Source organism: Sander vitreus, chromosome 3 (assembly GCF_031162955.1).
Source record: "Sander vitreus isolate 19-12246 chromosome 3, sanVit1, whole genome shotgun sequence".
Taxonomy (NCBI): Eukaryota; Metazoa; Chordata; class Actinopteri; order Perciformes; family Percidae; genus Sander; species Sander vitreus.
The window spans coordinates 27,152,438-27,177,077 of NC_135857.1; the positions used below are offsets into that span (position 1 = coordinate 27,152,438).

General features: G+C 43.1%; 1 protein-coding gene across 3 annotated transcripts in view; it reads right to left on the reverse strand.

The window, feature by feature from the left end:
* epha4l (eph receptor A4, like) overlaps positions 1-24,640 on the reverse strand; it is a 51,265-nt gene that overhangs the window by 12,875 nt on the left and 13,750 nt on the right. For 2 of the 3 annotated variants that reach the window (XM_078246762.1, XM_078246760.1), the window contains exons 4-8: positions 14,879-15,034; positions 8,292-8,627; positions 2,460-2,584; positions 2,152-2,311; positions 774-885 (exon numbers count right to left, since the gene is read on the reverse strand). In XM_078246762.1, the coding sequence (XP_078102888.1) occupies positions 774-885; positions 2,152-2,311; positions 2,460-2,584; positions 8,292-8,627; positions 14,879-15,034 (889 nt within the window). The remainder of the gene's footprint in view (positions 1-773; positions 886-2,151; positions 2,312-2,459; positions 2,585-8,291; positions 8,628-14,878; positions 15,035-24,640) is intronic. The other variant, XM_078246763.1, reaches the window with a different exon arrangement.

Below are 24,640 nucleotides of genomic sequence, written 5' to 3' on the forward strand. Positions count from 1 at the left end.
AACACACAAACAATTAACGCTCCCCTTCCCACAGTGCTACCACACACATGAAAACAATGCTTTTTTTTACATAAGGATGTGCATATACATACATCCCTAACACATATACACACACACACACAGATAGGGGGAGTGTGGTTAACACCCTGAGGTGAGGCAGCCCCATCTGCATGTAATCCCATCTGTGTGACAGTGCTTTGTCCTGCTCACTGGTTAACACCCTGAGATTGGGTCACTGCAAATCCACCTGATGCCTTTGTGTCTCACTCTCTCCGTATTCTATCTCCTACTTTTCATTGCCCGCTTATCTCATTGTCCACCCTCCTATCCCTCTCCCTCTAGTTATCGCTCTCACTCTCTCTCGCTCTCTCTCTCTCTCTCTCTCTCTCTCTCTCGTTCTCTTTGCAGCCATCAGCAAGGCACAGCGGGAGAGAATAACTGGTGGCTGGGATTACAGCCGCTAGCTGAGAGATAGAGGGATGGAGAGATGGGAGGAGCGGGGATGGATGCAGAGGACAGGGAGTGAGGGGTCGCTGATTACATCTTTTCAGCTGTCGGAGCTGTCAATCATGTCTCTGGTGTGGCGAGTCATCACTCATCTCATCTGTCTGGCTCAATGTGTGTGTGTGTGTGTGTGTGTGTTTGCGAGTGTATTTTCGAGTGACATCCATCTCCTGACAACCACTTTTCCCCGGCGCTAAAGCAAAACATCCCTCATCTGGCAGGAAAGAAGGACAGACAGAAAGCAGAAGGGACAGTGGGATGAAGCTCACCTTCGGCTGATGACGAAAGCACTGATGAGGATTATGAGGAGGACCACGCTGCCCACCACTGACACCAGTAACACTGTGGAGTTGGCCCCATCGCCGATAATGGGAGCTGGAACTGAGGAAAAATAGAAGAAAGATGGGGGAAAGAAAAGGAGAGGAGCAGAGGGAAGTGAAAGGGAGGGCGGTTGGACAGAGACAAAGAGCAAAGTCAATATCATTGTGCTCGATCGAGTCGCCGCACATGAAAGAGCCTGTGTACATTCTGTGTTTGTCAAAGTCATTGACCCCCCCCTCACACTTCATGCCAGTGTCTCTCTTCCTATTCCATTGAGACAATGCCGGCCCATTAGCATGTGTGCTTGACCATGTCATTATCATGCGCTGCTGTCTCTATCTGCATTACAAACGGGACACCTGGGCTTACAGTGGAACTCTGTAACCCTCTAGTCTATGCCATAATTTCCCATTAACAGTTAATATCATATAGCATAATATTAACTAGAGGAAATCAGATATTTAAAAAAAAAAAAGTTTAGTAAGCTTAGGTTTGTTTGATGACATTTTATTATTGAACTTGTCTAGGCTCTTCAGTCAAAATAATTCCAACTCCTTAACATTCAGTTTTTTCTTTTATTTCCCCTTCAGTAACTTAAAGTTGTTAAAATAATGTTATTCCACACTGTCTGACAGTATTATATATTTACTTGTATAATTGCATACTTATATTTTGTATCAGCTTCTCCCAAGATTCCAGATGTATTGTGCCTGCTCCATTGCATCAAATGGAAATATTTGGAAACTTTGGGATCTCCTCCAGAACTTAAAATAAAGTTATTTGGGGTTTAACTATCTTTGGCTGCATTGCACGAGTCTGTAATAACTGGAGGGTCAGTGGGGTTTAAGAAGCTAATTTAAAATATTCAGATCAGAGTCCACTTGCTGCTACTGTTGTTATCTTAGGGTTTTATAAAGTGTTAGTGTCTGGTGGAAACACGGAAAACCAAAATAAATGATAGCATTCATGACTACTAATGGTAAGCAAAAAGTCCCTTTCAGCAGTTCCAACTACAAATATCAGAAATGGTATCATTCTTCAAAAACCCATAGAAGTTGAACCGTGCAGTAGCTGGCACATTCACTGAGACTCATTGAAACTTGAATAATGGAACCTACTCAAGTTACCAGTCAGGTGCTGGAGCACAATATCATTTATCTTTTATAGACGTCAGCTATTTTGATTAATGACTACAATGAAAGAGACAAACTCGTAAAACATGCTATCATTGCGGGATTTTGCAGAGCTGGCATCGAGCCTCTCTGGATCTGCAGTGCACTGATGTCATCAAGGCAGGCTGAGCAGGAGTGGCGTGGCTGAACTCACCTGAGTTGGTCATGAACTCAAACGGGCCGCTGAACTCCCCGTAGCCGGCCGCGGTGCGAGCGCGCACATGGAACACATAGGAAGTGAGGGGGGTGAGACCTTTGATGTCGGTGTTCCTCGACGTGGTTTTTATGATTCTGTAGCTTCTTTCATTTTGGTCCTGAGGATGACAGATGGTGAGACAGAGACAGAAACAAAGAGAGAACAATCAGATGTGGTGTGATGTTCTTACAGTCTTTTGAAACGCTTTGCTATTCTTTTGGAAATTCTTTAATTGGCAGAAACTACATCTCCCATAGGACCCTCACCTTCTCATAGTACTTGACCTCATACTCCAAGATGACCCCGTTGGCTCTGTCCGGTGGCTGCCAGGCCAGTGAGATCGTGTGTCTTGTGATATCCTTCGCCTGGATGGAAGTCACTGGAGAAGGAGCTAGTGAGATGATCAAAGAAAGACAGAAAAAGCTATCTTAGCCCAGTGCTTTCTCCCAGTCCTCCATGTTATTTCAGCCTTTGAGACACCATGTCTGTTTTGTGTTGCTCTCCTAAATCCCCCACTCTTTGCTCCTGCTGGGAAAGTCAAACAGTGGGCCATGCCACAAGGCAATCACTTCCATTCAAAGTCAGAGGCGTTACAGAGCTGTATGGCCACAAAGCTGAATTGCCAACACTAGAGTGTATGGCAACACACTGGACTAATGGTTGGCATCAATAAAAGTGATCCAATTTCCTCTCGGCTGACGCTAGCATCTCAGCCACTTTTCCTACAAGCTGGCAAAATAATGTCTAACTTCATTTTCTTCTTCTTTTCTTTGCTACAAAGTACGCCTCAGAAAGCTCGAAATGAGCTTAACGCCTTCGCTTTTTTTGTCTTCAAGAGTGCAAATCAATTGGTTTTCATTAAAGCTCCAGTGAGTGATCTTATCTCAAGCCCTTTCTGCTGCAGCTGATAATGAGGCCATATTTCAAGCAGCCGCGCTATCTGCGTTCAGACGCCTTTAACATGTGAAGGTTAAAGCACAGATAATGACTTATACTCGTCTCCTCCCTCCAGTGTGTCACCGCTGCACAAATCAAACCTATCTTCAGGGAGTGTGACAACGCTAAAATTGGGTCATACACACTCTTGACGCTACAAAGAGAAATCCATAGGCGTAGGACAGATAGTGTTGTAAACAGCAAAAGACTCTTCCACGGATTGAGTTTTGACCAGAGAAGAGCATATATGGTTGGGCAGGTGGAGTTATAGACTAAAGAATAACAGGTTACACGGATGAACACACAACTCAGGTATAAAAAGAGCTCAGACACAAACACGCACATACACACATCTCCAGCACTTCCTGTGGGAGATTAAACCCCCTCTCGCATTAACAACTAGTACCCTCAACAACCAAACAACCTCAGTCATCTATTCTCCACAGAACCAGAACAAAGCACCACAAAAAAAAATATTCCACTGATGTCCATGTAGCGTTTCATTGTTGCTTCTGCGCTTACAAGTTCACAAGGAGTGAATCTTTGACCTCTGGTCCTCAGTGATATTGTAACCTTACTCGTTCCAGACCATCTGTCTTTTAAAAAATTACAGTGGGATGATTAATGAGGGGTTCACGGTCCACCGATTATGATTGCATTATCTATGACATTATATGCATTCTCATCACTTTGACCAGGGGCTCCAGGGAGCCAAACCTTTAAGCTAACGCTAACAAAACCCTGCTTTTAGCCGGGGATTGAGTTCAAACAGGCCTGGAATTCAAGCACCAGTCTCGGATTGAATTTCAGCAGGGTGAAGAAGCAGTTGGGGGGGGGGGGGTTGTGACTGGTAGGGGTTGAGATGGAGAGGGATGGGATTGCAGACATCTCTTGGTAAATAGATTAACCGAAGGTTGTGTAATCCTGTTGGCCTAATGTGTTGCGTCTCCGTTAAACAATTAGATGGTGGCCATTTGTATCCCTTCGATCAATCTTACCCGGCAGCGAGAGCCAATTTGAAGGCCCTCCTGGGGCTGACCGGGGACGCATTGACTCAGAAAGAAAACCACTAAGGGGTCACAGGCCTTTGTGCCCCCGAGGTAATCCACACATCCATCTTTCCTCCAAAGATGACAGATATGGCGATTTAATCGTGTTCGCCTCCTGTTGTTGCATTTTTATTTTTCCCCCGACTAATATGAGGATAAAGATGAGTGATTTTCTGAGTGGTTCCTTCTGGGATTCCATAAGCAAGAGGCAAGCCAGACACACGATGGGTGATCCATCAAGGCCAAGTTTTCTTTTCTTTTTTTAAGATAAATTATTACGAGGAATGCCTAAAAAGCAATGTTATGTAAAATATTGTCAAACCATGCATGCACCAAGTGTACAGAGCTGATGCAAGACTAAACCTGACATGTCTATCTTGAGTAGAGACAAGACTAACCTGAGACTGCAACTTGGGCAGACCATGCTAGGCAAGCTGGCACCTCTGTCGATGAATTTAAATATGTGGGACAGATCTGTAATTTCTAACTGCCTCCTGAACGCGTGGGCAAAAAATGCTGGTGGAATAATAAGTGTTAGACGCCATGAATATTCAGATCTCATTTCTGAATTGTGCGCTCCAAAAAAACTCTTTCACAGCCTGCAACACTTGTACACACACGAACACACACATGCAGTACACACATACACACAAACACACACACACACACACACACTCACACACACGCACACACACACACACACACACACACACACACACACACACACACACACACACACACACACACATACACACCCAGCAACATAAAGGACCTCATTACACAAACAGAAAGATAGAAATTCACATAGAAAAACACCTAGGTACCATTATCTCACACAGACAGCAAAATTCAATCATGTGTCACCTATGCATACATTATAATGAGTAAAAACCTGGAAGAGGCACATAGAGTTCTGGGTTTGGTTTGGTCCCTCAGGACAAAAGTGGAGGTTGTGCGTCAGTTTTTTTGCAGACATTTGTGAGGTTTTGTCTCTGCATAACAGTTTGTTAAGTGGGCAAGTTTGTCCCTGCGAGTATGTTCATCAGAAATTATTTGTGTTGCGAGGAGCAGCTGTGGTCGGCGTGAGCAGTTGCACAAATATGCGGTCGATTACAGTTTGACATTAAAAGAGACAGGGGCCGGGGAGCACATGTGGTTGCCAGACTGGAGCCTGGTTGCCAGATTGGAGTTGTCGTTTTTGCTGCCACCGAGGAAAAATAGCTGAGGAGGGAGCCGTTTTTCAGGGTGTCGAGAAAACGGCTCCTGCGTACAAGATCCTTTTCCCCGCCTATAAAGCCTGCTTCCACCTCCCAAAACACATTTCCACATGTACGTCTGTCCGATTTGCCAGAGATGGAAACTCACACACATGTGCGCTGACAGTCGTGCCCACACACACACTCTCTCATGCACTAATTCACTTTTAGTCACCTACGCCTGCCAAGTATTTTGTATTGAGACATAAACACCTCTCTTTCTGACTCTCTCTTTCCCTGTTTCTCACACATACACACACACGAACAAAGTGCTTTATCCCATGAAGGAGGAAAAAAACATTAATTTACAGCCAGGGGTCAGTTCAAAGCCTGGACATCCCCCCTCTCTCCCCTCCCTTTCCTCATGCAGTCCAGGCGAAAGGGTTACACCCTGGCTGATTTACGACAGTGGAATTGTTCATGGCGAAACACGAAATCTGACCTCTTCGTACACACACACAAATGTATGCCTGGTCACAGATGCATGCACATGCAATCAGCAACACTCATGTCCTAATTTTAGTCTCCAGGCATATTTCTCAATTTTCCTCACACGCAAAAATACATAAGCGCTCCTCCCTTCCAACCTGCCTACCTCACTTCTTCCTCTCTAGCCGAAATCTGAACTTTTATGGAAAGGCGGTGGCAGGGGTGTCTTTTCCACAGCGCTTATAAATCCTAATAAAGCTATCATAATAAATGTGTAATCCACAATGTCTGGATGAGGGGAGGCGATACAGAGAGAGGGACAGCCACAGATGACTGGCTGGATTACCAGCGGCTGAAACCAGAGCTTCCAAAGCCCCTACCGAGCATTAGCAGGAAGAAATCCAATCAGTCTGGAGCTATTCTCTTTAACACGCACACACATGCACACAAATTAGAAGAGACACACACACCCAGAGACAAATAGGACATTGTTTGAGAGGCAAATGTAGATCATCTCCATCCATAAGCATACAAACATTCTGTATAAGACATTTTCTCACTTTCAGACAAGCATGCAGTCAGTTCTGCACATGTGCAAACTCACACACACAAACACACACCATAATAGAGCTTCCAGCTGCAGGCTTCATACAACTAATCCTGGGGAACAGTTGTGAAACATGCACCAGTGACGAGCCAAAGGCAATATCATCAATATCTTACAACGTGAAGTCAGCAGATTACCCTGGAGCTACCTCAGGGGGACATCACTGTGTGTGTTACTATGTCTTTGTTTGAATCCATGTGTGAGAGTGTGCACAGTTTTAGCGCAACTCTGCTCCAGTGTGACCATACTGACATGCTATCACGAGCCCTCGGCCTGGACTCCAGGGTGTGCTTCATTACAGCTCCCACACATGCCTGTCTGGCAGGACTCGCAGAGCTGCAACGCAGCTCTCCCACAGGCAGCACATCCATTCATCTCCATCTTCCTGACCCCAGCTGATAAATCAAGTCACTGTGTCCTTAGATTGCCAGTCAGAGCCCCATTCATGATATTCACTTTTCCCAGGAATGGAAATTAGTGATAAAAAAAACAACACAAAAAGGCACTTAGCTTGCCACCCAAGAGCAGAGCAGTAAAGAAGACCAAGGTAATGATCGGCTTTAAGCGGAGGAGAGCAAGGAGGGATGACGAGAAAGGGCCAGGGTCGTAAAATCCATTTGCACAACAACCGGTTACAAAATGGCTAAATAGCAAAACAACGGGAGGCTTTGAACGCACCCCCGGGCTAGAGGGCTCTTCTCTAGCTCTGAAGGAGAGGCTGTATTCATGGGTGTATTCTACTAGAATATTTACACACACACACACACACACACACACACACACACACACACACACACACACACACACACACACACACACACACACAATCCAACAACATTTGTAATGAATCCTCCACAGATCAATACAACTTATCCAGTTCATTAGCTTGAGAGCTAAAAATAGCATATTTCTCCTATCTTCAGCTTAGGCTTCTCATGCCTAATTATGCAAAACTCAAGTGAAATATTGCAGAATATCATTTCCCACTGCAGAGAATCCATCATCCTCCTCGGCAATCATCCAGCCTTAACCCAAATTATTAACAGCTTTAATAAACATGTTTTGACACACAGATTGCCCCCCAAAAAGTACTTCAAGCGCTCAGTCTAACAAACCTGTGCTCTGCATCAAATATAAGCCCTCAAACTACAAAGCTTCTCTGACTGCATACACTCTTTCCATTGCATGCTCACACAGACAAGTCAAGTTACTCACTTGGCAAGCAAATCCATGTCTGGGTTTCTTTCACTTACAAGAGTTGACTAGTCTCATTAGCAACAGGTAACCATAGTTACCATGGTTACATATAGTGTTAAATACATTGTGCACTAATGTATAACTGTTAAACACTAAAATGGTGATGTGTCCTAATAAACAATTCAGGCTAACCAATCAGAAACGCCTATTTTCTGTGGTCTAAACTATTTTTCTATGGTAACTTTTCCCAATAACTCATTAGTAGCCTAATTGTTGGCCTGGTATGAAGGTCCCGGCAAATAAATAGTCCATAAATCTTGCATATGTTCAATAGGGTTAAAACTATATATTGGTATGTCAATATATGGGGCCAATCAGTGTTGCCCACTTTCAGTCAGATCGACATAGCACTTATTTATCATTGAATTAATCAATGCTTTACTGGTCACTTATGCAAAGCCTTTAACACTTAGCTATTGGATTCTTGCAAAAAAATATTAGCTACCTAAAGCTGCACCTCAGGGCAAAGCTGTCCAAATCAGTATTGTTCCTGATGGCTACACACATCCACTTTTTCCTAGTCTTTTCAGACCTACTCACTCAAACCATCATTGGTCATCTTACCAGCCTGGTTGGTGGTGACGGTCACGGACACAGCCTGTTCCGGCCCAGGGCTCTGAGGCGATACTCCATTCACCGCCCACACCTCAAAGGTGTAGTTGGTGTGGGCCTGCAGCTCGTTGATGGACACCCTGGTTCCCTTCAGGCTCAGCTGCTGGGGACTGAAGTGAATGCCGTTGCCGCATGGCTGACAGCGCCGCCCGTCGGGCCCGCAGCGCTTACACACCACGTTGTATGTCAAGTCCTGGCGTCCTCCTGAGCTGAGGGGCGGGCTCCACTCCAGGTTTACCGAGGTCTCGTTCACATTGGAGATGAGGTGGGCGGGTGCCGACGGAGGGCCTATGGAGGAGAGTTGATGTTACCAGTAGTTGCAAGAAGCCAAAGCAGTTCCAGAGTTGCACTAATATTTATTATGGTAGTAGAAAGAGACACATTATATCTGTGATCACATGAAACAATACAAAGAAAAAAATGTTAACAATAAACTGATTCTTTCCCCACATACATAAGAAGGATGTACATGTATAATTGACTGGGTTGTTCCTTTATTGAGAGCTGAGGCTTCTTGAATTCCCTTTTAATGTCCTGTCCATTACAGCGAGGGAGGATCCAATTTCACCTCAGTTAATTCAGCATGTTAAGTGAAATCCAATAGGCCGCCAGCTTTCTTTCCCATTCATATGTCGAATCAGCTGGAGGTGGCAGAGCGCCCGAGCCTGCTGCTAACAGTGGGTCTTCATGGCACCCACTCAATAACTTTCGACAAAGTTTGCTTTGGACCCTGTTATTAAGTTCCTGCTTTGATGTACCGCTGTGGTTTTATATGAGAAGCAGCTCTACAGATATGTGACGCAAACTCCCCTGCTCCAAATCATTTTCAATTAACATGTCAGTACTATTGTAATTAATGTGTTTTTCTGCATTGCTTTCAAACATAAGCGACGGTAATTGACTTAACTCTCCCCCTTTTTTCTCTCTCTCTCTCCCTGTCTCTGTTTTCCCTGTCTCGCCCACTCTCTCTCTCTGACTAATGAAGCGCACGCGAGCGGGCTAGGGGGATCGATGCAGGGTGAAATATGAAAGCTAGTCAGCCCACCGACGAATCATTTCACAACGGAAATTAATTATCAGTGTTATTTTTGGCGGAGCCGAGTGGCAATGAGTGATTTCACAGAGACACAGAGAGCAGCGGAGGGGACAGTGCGTGGGAGTGTGTGCACACCGTTACCCTAAGGAGGAATAAGTGCGCTTTGTTGCAACATTATTGGAGACATGAAGTACAATTTTACCTGTGATGCACAAAACACTCATGCTGTATGTGTATGGACTGTATTCCAGCATTAGTCTGGCAGATAGTGGTAAATGTTTAGGGGAAGCTAAGGCTGTGAAAAGAGATGGAGAAGGACAGAAGGAGAAGACAAACACCGTCTGTTCGTCCAGGAAGCAGAAAGCCCCTGATTAGTATGGAAGGAGCAGGGTCTGGAACGATCGAGGGAGGATGGTGGCGGTTGTGGAGGAGTGTCTGTTTAACTGAAAATGACCTTAAGGGTCACTAACAGCACGAAGATGAGAGGATGAAGAGTACACTGTGTTAATATTAGCATCACTTAACTTCTCCTTACCAACAGCAGCCGATACTATTAATAAATTCTCATTAAAAATTATGATAAAGCTCTGCCTTTCCGCCTTTCCCCCGATTTTTCTCCTCCGCAGCCACTTTTCCTCCCTCACTCTTTCACCTCATTCTCTCCGTTTGCTTCTCAGACAATGAGAACAAGTTACAGATGGGGTTTCTAAATTAAGGTGCCTACACCCAACCGTCATTATAATAGTGCCTTTGTCAGTGTGCTAGGTTCAACTAACCTCTACTCCCTTTCAACCCTCAATAGTGCGCCGTCTGAGTTGAACTATAAAGCCATTACTCGGCTGTTATCTAGACTTATAGCATCATAAACTTAGCATTACAAAGGTAATATGAATGTGAATGTTTCCAGTCAATGTCTAAGAAGGCATGTGCTCTTGTTCTTCTGTTCTTGTCTGCGAAGGGATAAAAAAAATGGAACTGTCATCCCAATTGAAGAGATTTGTTATTTCTCACTTACAGACATGAATAAAGGAGGTTTAGGGAATTAAAGGGATAATTTGGATTTTTCTGATTTGGAAATGGGGTTGTATGATGTTCTTATCCATAGTCAGTGTATTACCTAAAGTAGATGGTGGTTGGCAAACCCCCAGTTTGGGGATTAGGCAGGAGTACCGGCACGGAAGCTAAGGAACATACTGCTGTGGATGGGGGGAAGCAGCAAAATATATTTAAGCCACCAAAAAAGGCAGACCTAAGAAATATATATATTACATTATATTATATATATATATATATATATAATATATAATATAATTATATTATATATATATATATATATATATATATATATATAATATAATGTAATATATATATATTTCTTAGGTCTGCCTTTTTTGGTGGCTTAAATATATTTTGCTGCTTCCCCCCGTCCATTATATATATATATATTGATTTTCTTAGGAATTTTCTTAGAAAATCAATATATATATATATTGATTATATATCCATCTATGCTCTCTTTTTAATTTTACCACGCAGAACATGGGAGTTGCTGTGTGTTTTTGTGTGACTTTGTTAAATGTAACTCTTTAAAAACAGTTATGTGTTAATAAGTGAGTTTTAGAGGAGCTGGTAGGCAGAGTTTTATTTCCTTTGGACAGAGCCAGGCTTATGCTAAGCTAATCGTATTGTCTCCTGGCTCTGGCTGCATAGTTAGCATACAGACATGAGAGTGTTATTCATTTTCTCATCTAGCTCTTGACAAGAAAGCAAATAAATATATTTCTAAATATGTAGAAGTATTTCTTTCATGTGACAGTAATGTCCTTTAAAATGTACAAAGATGTGTGTCGGCAAGTGTGTGTTTAATCCCCTCAGAAAGTTTATTTTGTTTGATTGTTGCTTAGATGAGAGTTGCAACAGCGCTATCTAACTTTATGACTGTATAAAGTATTAAACACATTCCACCATGTGTCAGTATTCCCCACTGCATTCCACACACACACTCACATACACACACACACACACACACACACACACACACACACACACACACACACACACAAAGTACCTTTGGCTGTACCTGTCGCTCTCCCAGAATGCACCAGTGGGAGCAAGGAAGCGTGGGAGAGCCGTCAGCTGTGACTGACACCCGGTAATTAATCCTGAGAGAGAGAACAGCGGGGGGAGATGGGAGCAAAACGCTCACACAACCTTTGTACAATGTTAGCTCAACATAGCCTTAAAATCCACACTCATTATTGGTGGATTCCAGAGGGAGACTTAGAAGTTTCTCCTGAAGAAAGTTGGTGATTTCGTTTTCCCTCCTCTCTTTTTCTGTTAATTTGTGGCCTCGCAATTTGCTCCGAGCCTTGTTTCTTTATTTCCTGTCGCTCCTTTGCTTCCATCTCTCCCTTCTTTAATCCATTTTTACTCCACTCCCATACTCCATCTTTCCTCTCTGCATGCTTCTACCCTCTTCCACTCCTCTCTTATTTCATCCCTCTTTTCTTCCGTTTCCTTCTATCAGTAATTGTTAGCAAAGTGTTGTGCAGGGCCGAGGCAGAGAGCAGGCTAAATTGGCCAGAACATCGACCCTGCTATTACCATCCGGCTGGGATTCATTCAATGCCCCCCTCGAGTCCTCTCTGACCTGCCTTCATTCCTGACTCCATCCCTCCCTCTTCCTCTACCAAACCGCCGCTAAGAAAACTGAGCAAAATCTGAGAAACACATCAAGGGCCAACAGAAACCCCAAAATGGAGAACACTCCCTCCTTATAGCCTGAACGCAGTGGAGCAGCCAGCTCCCACCGGTGTCTGTCCCTGGTCCTCATTACTGCCCTTAGGTGTATGTATTCAAACTCACCCACGTTTATTCATGTACATTGCTTTTTGTACTCTTTTGAACTGATTGAACTGTAGGGGATGTATGTTCTAGAAATATACTTAGAAACTATGCAGACTATATGCTAAAAGCGTTTTGTACAGTTGCCTATGAATCTCATGGCGTACGTAACAATTGAAAAATTGAAATATTTGTATCTGTATTTTCTTACAGCATGAAAAGGTGGTCTACAAAGAAGTGTAAAGGCACCAACAACAAATATAAGATAAAATTGATAGCAAAAGCAACGGATACAAGCCAGGACACACAAAAGCAAGACAAGAAACCTCAAGAAAGTGGTCAAAAAAGATTGTTACAGCAAAAAAGAAATCTGTTTTTAAAAAGTAATAAAACACATTTATCTTGCCAGGTTCCTCAGGCAGATTAGTCCAACGTGTGGGAGGTAAGTGTGTCTTGTTTCTAATCTGGAAAGCGAGTGTTTCGATTAAATGTAGCACACAATAATCGCCGATCAAGAGAACAATTGCCGCAAACGAGAAAAGATACAAGACAGGCGCTGAAGGATGGAATACAGCAGGAGTAACAGGCCAGCACACAAACAGTCACTGACGAAATCACACAACATCCAGTTTTAATCATCATCTTGCATTGCTAGACTCCAAGCTAAGAGGGAGGAAAAGCGTTTTCAATTACCCCCCTCCCCCCCACAGACTCACACACACACACACACACACACACACACACATAGACCCAATTACCAGAGATGCTGGCTCTTTCCCAGCCTGACCTTCAGCAAGGCAAACTGGGAAATTACTTTAAGAGTTTTTTTTTCCCTTCATCTGCTCTGTTCGTGACTCTGAGTGGGTTTTGAGCGAAAGAGAGAGAGTGAAAACAAGATGTGGATGAGAAGGGATATGTGAGTGACAGCTGTAATTACAGAGCTCTAACATGTGGGTGAGAAGTAGCATGAGGAAGGAAAACAGCAGACGACAGACAGGGTGAGAGTTCAAAGATCAAATGTTGACCGGCTGACGAGGCGGGAGCAAAGGTCGGTGATGGAGTCCAGCTAATGTTCAGTTCCTAACTGTGGAATTGGGAACGTAGTAGAGACGGCATAGCGTGGTTATGTAAAAAAAAGCCAAGTAATGAGCTTTGACAGCTGTTGCTTGCAGCAGCCATATAATGCCACGCTGACTAACAGGACAATAGGGACGAGCTTGAAGATCGTGCATTAAAAGAGGGTTAGTAACTATATTGATTAGTAATGTGTTTCTTTAAAAAAGTTGTGATGTTTATACTTTTTTGTAACATCTATTTTTCTATGTGCGGTCTCCTGTCAAATACATTTTTAATCTCAGAAAGGCATTGAAAGATGTATATTAAAAACAGGTAAAAATTGTATAAAAGAATAAACATTATAAAAATCCTGGTTAAAATGTGACAAATGACAATTGTCTGCAATGTTGCCACTCCATCACGTTTCTGGAAGAAATTCTCATTTTTCTACTTTCTATTGCCAGTTTATATGACACAAGTCCAATAAGTTGCAACAGATTCATAAAAGCTTTTCTACTTGCTGGTCCAAGTAAACGCTTTTAGGACACTTGGAAAAACTGTGCAAAAATATCTCAGTAATCGGCACCAAAGATGTAGCCAAAATGTAACAATCAAGGATGTTGCAGATTACCATCTTGTTATAAGTATAACTTATTTCCTTAATCACTAAAATATTTAACAATAGAACGTTGTTTATGATGTTGCATAGATGCAGTGCAGAAGGGGAATAATTAGAGGCTGCTCAGTTAGACGTGTTGGGCAGGAGGGGTTCGCCTGCTCATCTGATTCCATAAACTGTTTTGCAGAGTGATGAATCCACAGGAACTTGACAGATCATTCGGGCCAAAACGCAAGCCAACTATGAGCTACGCAACTAAACAGATGTTTTGGTTGTTAAAATTGTTTTTATGACACACACACTCTCAAACACAAACGTCTGTCATAAGTATGAACGCTTTTATTGGCCTGGGAAATGAGAGTGTAGGGCTTTGTGTGTTATGTTTGTTCTCTGTGGATATTTCTACCAGTATGAACTCCCAGTTTCGTGACTCAGAGAGCGAATGAGGTTTAAAAAAGGAAGAGGTATCATTAGGCAGTAGGATTGTTAACAATATTTGTTATCACAGACATGGGGAGTCTGGCGTAATTCACCAGTGGTTGACTCACACAGCCCGAATGGAGCAAAGCGCAGACACGCTGAGAAATAAGACACCTATTAAACCAGCAGCCGCCTGCTTTATGTGTGTGCAGAAAGGCTGTCTCTGTGTGTGTGAGGGGGTGATTCAGGTTGAAATTGCAAGAGAAAGCGAGAGAGAGAGAATCCATGGCGATGTTTAGGCAAAAGCAATCACTCTGTGTGTGTGTGTGTGTGTGTGTGTGTGTGTGTGTGTGTGTGTGTGTGTGTGTGTGTGTTAGGTGTTCTTTTCCATAACAGCATTTTGTTACTAATACAGTACACAGCAGCAAGCAAAAACAAATATCTGAAACTGTTCACAAATCACTGTAAATCACAGCTCGTCATGGCTACCAATCAAATAATAACTGTATGCTAGATATTGCTATGCATTACAACAATGTACACGTTACACGTAGGTGTACTTACGGCTGCAGGGCATGGACGCCGGGTCCGTTTCAGAGCGGAAGTATCCCTTGTCGCAGACACAGGAGGTGGATCCCTCCCTGACGGAGTAGCTGTGGAGTGGACACTTGGCACAGGAGCCATCAGTGGCCAGAGCACGGTAGTAACCAATCTTACAGGCTGAAAGACAAGGACACAGAGGAGGTTTTTAGTTGTGACGTCAAGATGAAATACAAGTATATCATGTACAGTAGAGCTATCTTCAGGCCCGACACTACATTAACCTGCATAGTTAAACCCAAGCCCGAACCACGGCAGCAGTTTTTGGCTCAACCCTGATTAAACACCTGAATTTCCACTGTAAAAAAACTATAGGTAATATAGGTATATAAACAAATGCATTACAAGCTAAAGTCAACTACAGTTTTTTCAGTGTGGCAATATAGATTTGTTACACAATCTCCTACATGCACCTTTTCGAATGTTGAGCACAGCCCAAACACTCATGCCATATAAAATAGTGATTGTATAACATTTCACCTCATTAATGAGAAGTTGGAGTTTGGGGACTGTTATGCAACTGCTGTCAGTGACATGATTTTCGAACAGCAGCAAAAAATCAATTAGACTATGACGATCAAATGTCGATTCTCAAATTATGCATAACTGTAGGTTATTGATTGTAGCACAACGCATTCACTTTCAACTAAAAATAAAATCAAATATTTTTTTTTAAAACACCTGGAAATTTGCATGAACCTGACCCAAGTCAAGCCCAGGGAAATTTTGAGAAATCCCAGCCCGCCTGATGGGTCGGGTTGGCCCCATAGGGTTTGGCCAGAGAATCAAAGCCCTAATGTAGCCTACAGCTCTTTTATACTAGATAGGAAGGTTCTAGAGACTACTAACATGCTAAGGGAATAGTCACCAAATCCATTAGGAGACATCTTCTAGGAACTATGAATGTCTCTACAGAATTGCATGGCAAGTTGTTGAGATTATTTTAGTCAAAAGATTGACTGACTGACATTGCCATCTCTAATAAAAATCCCCAGAAATGAATTTGGAAGCTACATCCAGGATATGCATCACACATAAAGTTAACATACAGTAAGTGGCTGTCTGAGGTTTTGGTAATAAGGCGATAATTTCCAATGAAAGACAAGAAGAGATCTTTGTGATCTTGCCCATTTTCACCCAATTAGCAACAAGAAAACAATGTGTTGCCCAGAGGCTTCTATCCTTCCTCCCTTTGTCTTCATTTTCCATCTTTTCTCCCCTTTCTCCTTTCTCACGAACCTACAGATCTATTATCAAAAGCATCAGAACAGGAGTAAAGGGTGCTATTTCCTCTGACAAAAAGAGAAGATCAAATAACTACCTCTAGTCTTTTTCACAAATTTAAGCTATGCTCAATTGGCAAGATTCGGAGCCACAATGAAACCAGAGCCATTGGCATTTCAGACCATTTAACAAATGAATGCCACCACACTTGGCACACCAGGAGCTCTGTTACTCTCACAGGGCTGTTTTTGCCTAACACACATACAGCTACACACACCTCAGTCTGAAATGGTAACCGAAGTGACACTTTTCCTACTTTTGGCGACAGTGCTCACCTTTCTTTTAAGTGACAGTTTGATTGGAGGGCTCGTGTTTCAAGAAGTTTCTCCCTCGTCTAACAGTTTCTATAATGGAAGCATAGCGGGGTTGTGTTTCACCCTCTGAGCACTGAACCAGAAGAGGACAAAAGAACAATTATCTGAGAGGTGCGGCTCACACAGTCACAACACCGATTGGACCAAATAACATGTCAGTCAATGAGGCTGCCATGTGCTCGGCAGTGGGTGGCGAATGGTATTGGGGCCGGATGGTCGGTGTTTTGAGTTTTGGTAGAGTGGGCGGTGTGTGTGAATGTGTATGTATGTGTGTCTGTCTGTCTTGTTATAATGTAAAAACCCATTGGAGACAGATGGGTATATTCATGCCCAATATAAATCAGATACACCCCTGCACACACACACCCAAAGTCTTGCTGTCTTCACAAGCACATACAATATCGGGAAAATCCCTCTCTTGGAGGTGGAATAAAGTCAGGCTTTTTGCCCCGTAGCCGCTCTTCTCCAGCAGCTGGATTAGGGTAGCGTGGCTTTAACCGGGGTAGCTGCTACCTGCGGAGCCATTCTTTGCCCGTTCGTACTCAGTCAATCAGGGCTAAATCCCTGCCGCTTCACTCGCCAACGCTAAGCTAAGGGTCTCTTTGATTGTAGCCTGCAGGGGTGCGTGAAGCCTCCATTTCTTTTCTTCACGGTTGCAAAAAAATAAAAAGGAGGGATTAGTCAGGAGGTGCTTTGTGTTATCTCTCTATCTTTAAAGCAAGCTTTTAACGGCCAGTCTCATCACTCGAGACAGAAGGACACTTAAGAGGTCGTAAACGCTTCAGGTGACGAAACAAAAAGTTGCTGTTCGGGTTTGTACATGTGCGCTGACCAGGAAAGTGTCCAGAGTTGAAAGTGGGGTCAACCAGCTGTTTTGGGACGATGCCCCCTTGCTAAAAGCTGAAGGGAGAGTTAATTGAGTCCCATGCTTCACAGCCTTTGGGCCTCAGTCTCTTTAAAGTCACACAATCTAAGAGCGGGCTACCTCAAACTGTGAACGGTTGATGAGTTTTTCGCTCGTCAATTATTAAGCTGTCCCAGACTGACCCCAGAGTCCCCACAGGATGTCCCAGAATTCTTTGCCCAAACTCCAAATCCCTGTTTGCCATAGACAAGCTCTAGCATCTTCATCTGTGGTTTAAAACTCTGCATTTCAGAAATTGAGTCTGAACATCAACATATAAGGGCTTGTTTATAGCAGTCACTGCCCTGCAGAAAGGAAAAGAGAGGTTGATATCCAAGTAAAGCTGGAGAATTTGCTTCCTATTAGCAGTGTGAGTGTGTGTGTAAGGGAAGAGACCACAATAGTGGGTGGTCTGAGGGACCGTGGCTTCAGAGAGGAATCTCCCTTAAGACTTGCTGGATTTATCACTGTCCGGGCCAGCCCTGGCAAACCCACACACAGACGCAAAAACAGACTCACATGATAAACACACATGTATTTAGTTTTTATGGGATGTGAGCTGAGAAGCCCTCATCATATCCTCTCATATAGCTCTCAAACCCAATTTTTCCACACCATCTTTTTTATACTGTCTCCTTTTTGCCCCTCGCTCTCATTCACCCTCTATCTCTCTCTCCCACTCTCCTAGGCTTTCTCTCGGCAGGCCTCCTTTCAGACAGAGAGGGGTTTGTCAGGTGCCAAATCCCTGAGCTGAGAGATCAAAGGCAGACAAAGAGACTGGTGACTTACTGTTCTATTCTGGAAAGGCAAAAAATGGAATTCCTTATAGACCGGGACATCGCATTCTTCTGCCTTTTCTCCCCCAGCAGCTCTTTCACTCATTCAATCCTCCTCTCTGGCTTTAGTCTTTTTTCCCTTTTGTCAGTCTTTCCCCCGCCCCTTCCCCATCCCTGTTGACGTTTGGAGGAAAGGGGGTAACGAGGGTGGAGGGAGAGGGTTGTGGGAGTTAATGAGTAGTTTTGTCCGTGTGGTGGGGATTCTGCTGGCTGAATTGGATGCACCCTGTGAGGGGAGGGGAAAACGGGACTTCTGTTCAAGACAAAATAGCCGACGCAGCCATCTGCAAAAAATAGGAGTGCACAAAAGCTAATGATACAATGATAGCTACCCACACGCGAGCTAACTAAAGCCCAGCTAAGTTTTCCACTGAGTGGCAACAACCTACACACAAGGCTTTAAACTGCCGTGGATGCTCCCTATACTGCCGCCAAATAAAACCACATCTACCCACACACCCACCCGCTGTAGCCCACCTTAAGTGACCCGCATGCAAAGCCTGATAGGCAAGCTATTCTGCAGCCTACACAACAAAGTATCCAATACACCGGGGATTGAATGCATGAGAGCAAACTTGGGCTACAATAGCCGTCCAAAAAACCCCAGGAATATAACACCCAGCACACGGCACACAATAACTAGGCCTGCCCAGGCAGAACAATTGCCTCTCTTATAATGAAAAAAAAGAATTAAGTTTGAACTACATCATTTTCCCTCCTTTCAAGCCTGCGCTTTATCTTCTTTGGGTGATGAAAACTCGGCCACTCTTTTTTAGTCATAACAAACAGTGATCACTCTTCAGAAGAGCAGTCAGAGGCATCCTTACAAAGATCTCTTTCAAAAAACGAAGCGATCAGCTTTCAGGACCTGAGGGCAAGGAAAGTCTCTCCTTCTCCTGCACCTTGAAGAGCCAGCGATCTCTATTCAACCTGCCTTTCTGACATATCCCTCTGCCTTTGTGTCTCTTCTATCTCCTTTTTCTCCCTGTAGAAGGCAGTGTGTTGCTCAGGTGAGACTGCTGCTAGAAAGGATTACTACAGTATTCCAAGAGTGCTTTGTTTACCCCCCAGCTGCAGTCCCTCAGCTGGATTTAGTCTTAGATGTATAGACTGTCTATTCCTACCCATACACACATATAGATAATAAAAGACCAGCCATATCAATACACCTGAGCCACTGGCATATTAGCAGGGATAACTAGCTGCTGGCCGTTAGCATCTGTCACTGGAACAGCAGGAGAGTGGAGCAGGTTAACTCATTAATTCCGTCACTGGGGATTGTTAATTACCTCCGGCCCTGACGGCGACACAAAGCCACACGGCCAGCGAAACCCATCAGCATGATGGATGAGGGACACACGGCCACCGAAACTGATCACGATGATTGATGACATACACTCGTCACACATCTTGACCTTGACCTAGAGAGAAAAGGTCCCTATCTTAGTGGTACCGTCCTTTAAAATGTAAAACCAAAAAGGGTTGGGTAGTGACATCTGGGATGACATCCTTACTAGTGTTAATGAAGGCCAAGAACAAAAGCCAGCGAGGCTAACAATGTTAATACCACACAAGCCAGCCTTGCTGACAATCACTGCAGCTTTGCTAACGTTGGCCAGTGCCAGGGGCTGCAGGAGTTGCCAGCAGTTTGTCTGTCAAATGATTTATAACTGTATTTTCAGCAGCACCGATCCATCACACAAGAACCACCCACGACACTGCCCTAATTAAAATGTCTGTACCTGACACATAGGAGCACCAGTCAAAGAAGCAAATGAGCAAAGCATGTTGTAAAAATGAAAATTACAGCAAAAGTAGACCCTGAGAGCAGACAATTGTTATATTCAGTATCATTATAAAGCCATCAAAAAGTTTGAGCAACCAACTGTTCCTGTATGCTGATTTCTTGCTATTTTGATACAAATTTAACAATTTTAATAATTTCCTGCTCCAAAGAGTGAACTGTGTTGCCACCAATATTGCCACTGTTTGGATTGCATAACTAATACAATTGTAATATTGTTCTGAAGACTTCCTGCAGACTAAGGTCTCCACGTTCTTATTGACACGTAGGCCTCAACTTCCTCCCTAATTCCTCTAGCTTGGCCTTAAGACGGAATATTAGTACAATGGTTATATCGCAGAAATCTAAAGTATTCCACCCAGCCACTCCTTAAAAAAACGAGGCCAGGGTACTGAAGGTGATTGTAGTGAAAAGAATGAGACAGTAAAAGAAAGCTAAATAAATGGACAGAACAGGGGGAGATACAGGCAGCAAACACATCCATCTTTGTTTGGTAAAACCCTGTTTAATTTGGCGAAGTTGGGTGGGGGCCACTCAGATTCCACCTTTGCACCCATGCCAGGTCCTCAAAGGTGGCACAATCTAAAACCGGGCATGGCACCAACCCACTATAAGGACCTTTTGTGACTTAAGAGTTGCACAGCAGGTGGATAATGGACTATAATTCATGGCAAACAAGACAGAGATATATACACAAAGACAGACTCACAAACCTCTGCACACCTGCACACTCTTATGTATGCACACAAAGTCCTTCAATGGCCCTCTGGACTACACAGATGCACTTTGCAATGACATGCATGCATGCAAACTTACACAAAGACACACAAACACACACACACCAAACGTGGTTTGTGTTAGCAGGGTAAGCACAGGGACATGAGCACAGCAGCAGCGACAATGGGAGGTAAACAAACTTAGTCAAGGTATTGTCTTGGTCCATTTTCCCCAAGGTCTCCAGGGGCTCGAGTCTCATGTTGGACATGTGGGTGCGTCTGCATGTGTGTGCGCGTGAGCAGGCAGTGTAGCTAGCATGTTTTCCTGACATTGTTTACAATGAAAAGAGCTGCATTTCAATTCAATTATGGAAAAAGAGGCAGAGAGCTGGGAGGTGGGGGATTATGCTAATGTTGTGCAAGGGGACACTCACATCGGTACACACCGCTAAACAAGTGGGAGAGCTGAACTATTCTACTTGCGGCGAGTCAAGGAGAATGGGGCAGGAAAAGGGAGAATGTGTGAGGAAAACGCACACACTAAGAATAGGTGAGGAAGAGGAAGCGATAGGGAAGCATGGGGCCTCATATCCAATTTTGTAAACAACTGTAAACCACATGTCCCACTGTAGAACATAACAAATCACTGAAATCCCCCACAATGCAACACAAAATAGTTTACAAATGTTAACGTGGTAATTTAATTGTAAAGTAGGTCTGGTCAATATGATTTAAAATCTGCATCAAGATTAGGGCAACAACTAACGTCATATCAAATATTGAAAAATTAAGAAAATTGATATTTTTACTAACAATAATATTGTATGTTAAAAAAAAAGTATTTATCCATTTAAAAATAATTATTGATTATTTTAAGTGCTTAATCAACTTATCAGTTTTTATCATGATAAGCAACCAGCCAGGGCTGGGTGATAATGATGATACATATCGTCCAAACAATATACAAATGTCTCCTGTAGAAGCTTAATACAGTGAGAAAATACTCTACTAAATACTACCTTTCATTTTAATTTACACAGGAGCATTATTTGGTTATTTCAGAACTATTTATTTATTGAATAAGTGATATATATATATATATATATATATATATATATATATATATATATATATATAAAAAGTGATATATATATATATATATATATATATATATATATATATATATATATATATATATATATATATATATAAAAAGTGATATATATATATATATATATATCGCTATCCAGATATGTAATGAACTACAGGTATATTTGGATTGAAGATTTTGGCCATATAGCCCAGCCCCATGACCAACTAAACAGTTCCAGCAACCTAATATTTATACATACATTTGTATGCTTCATTTCTATTTTCATGTTGCCTCACTTAATTGTAGAATGACCTGTTAATGATATTGGGCTGTTTGGCTGATCAGTGTCACTTTATTGATATGTATTTAAAATGTAGATGATTAATAATAAATACATTTTAATGTTGGTTGATTCATAATTTTTTCAATTGAATAAATAGTGTAATTTATTATTCAGCTCTATAACGCCTTTACTGTTTCTATAACTCCTTTAGTGTTTCTACCCTTTCTCGCCGGCTTGCTACAGGTGTGTGACCTCAGGTGGCTACGATTGTATGATGTCATTACCACAAAGCCATATCACATTAAGGGAAATTAAAACTCTACTTCCATATCACATAGCCTGGTATCCAGACAAATGTGGAAACAAAATGGGTAAACCACTGCCTGCAGATGGGGATTTTCAAAAGACAAACAACCAGTTTGGAGAGCATGCCTGCTGGTCAAAGTGAGTTTTGGTGTATCTGCTACATCCCTGTAGTCAATGAAATAATAAATGCAAAACACATTCAAACAGACCTCACATACGCACATACCTCAAATACGCACGTCAAATTGCAGTGCACACAGTCAACATTCAAGTGTGCAGAAACACACATACAAAAACTTTAATTACTATTAGTTGTCTGTAGTCTCGGGGGCAAGTTTAATATCAACCTTGCCGGTTTATTAGAAGTTGCTTAGTGGGTTATGAGGAGGGGTTGGAAAGGGTTGACTTACGGGTGAAAAGGAAGGTATTTTTAGGTTGTTTGTTTAGGTAATCTACTTGTAGCTGCCAGTCGACAGCCTGTCTGGGGCCTCAAAGCACCTTCTATTGTGCATGTGTGTGTGCGTGAGGGTGTGTGTACCAAGGAACACTGCACAACACCATCGTGTCTCTGCATTGTGTGTGAATACATGCAGTTATATGCACTGTGTGTGTGTGTGTGTGTGTGTGTGTGTGTGTGTGTGTGTGTGTGTGTGTGTGTGTGTGTGTGTGTTTGTGTGTGTGTGTGAATACATGCAGCTATATGCACTATTTATGTGTGTGGGTGTGTGCTCAGTCAGGGAACATAAAAACTTTCCTGGGTCACTAGCTTTTCAACAGCTCATGTCAGCCCAATTACGGTCTGCTGGTCTCCACTGTGGCTGTCACTGCTTTAACCTTTGACCTCTCCTGGTGTCACTCAGGCCTCACTCTTTCCAGACCACTTTCCCCTCCTCTCTCTTGCTCTCTCTCAAAACAGAATTGAGGACATTGCTGTCATGGAAGTGATACCCCCTTCGACTTGAAACTGCGTCAGCTTCTGTTCGCACGGTATGGCTTTGCATGATGTGTGTGTGCATTCCAAAGTTAGTAGCATATATCTGTGTCCACAAATGTTGCAGTTGGGTGTATGCTTTGCTCTCCCTAACCCCAGGCTAGTTGAACCTGGCCTTGCATAGGGGGGCTACAGGGAGTGTAACAGGAGCCTGGGGTTAATGGCTGCTGCTTAGACAGGGTTACTCTGCTAATGTGTAACGTTTTAGCCATTAGCTTTGATGTGAGGACAGACACACAGGCACGGCGATGATAGGAAGAGGCAAATAGAGGGCACAGAGATTCAAATGCAAAGCAAGCTTTGAAGTAAGTGTGTGGGCACCACCAGAGTCGAGTTTCTGGGTTATGTTTTGTATTTCTTGGACTCCTCGCCTTCTTTCACTCCAAGTATGTCTACTGCTCTCTTCCTGACTTATCTGTTATCTCTCCTTATCTTTATGGTTTCCTTCACCATTTAGGGTGATGCTCCATACTTGGCAGCAGCTTTGTCAGTGATTCGAGCAGCATACGATGCCCTGCAGAGCTGCCAAAAACAGGTTTCTGACTTCCTCTATTCTCTTGCTTAACACTGCCAATAATGTATCTTTACACACTAAGGGTCGACATTACATCAATGCTCTTTTTGACATTTAAATTGCTCATTCATAGGGACTATTTCTTCAGTAGAAAGTAGTTCCAATGAAAACAGTACAAATTCAGGTGGAACAACCCTACAATACACACAGGTAATGATATTGAAGGTAACATCAACCGCAGCTGCCAGAGGTCGCGACAGTACCACGCTAGGCTTGTTCAAAGAGCGATCACCGTCTGTACCCATAACCCCTCACTTCACCTTTCACATCTCCAGCCATTTATCAGGGCCACTAGACAGGAGTCAATTCATCTTCCTCTCTGCTTTACTCTACACACACACTCCCTCTGTCACACACATTCACCCTCTACTTGGATATCTACACGCCTTCTCTTCATTTCAATCACTCTCTTTTCTCTCAATCTCTATCATATCTGTCTTTCTGTTTTGTCTCTCCTCCTGTTTCTTCATCCCCTCACATTCCTCGGTGGTGTGAGCCTTCAAGGGATTGCATCTCTCTCTTTTTTTCTTCCTCTCCTTCTAGCAGTATTTGACAACTTACCGCGGATAAGGGGAGATCAAGGTTTCTAATCCCAGAGACATGCCCGAGCATGGACACACC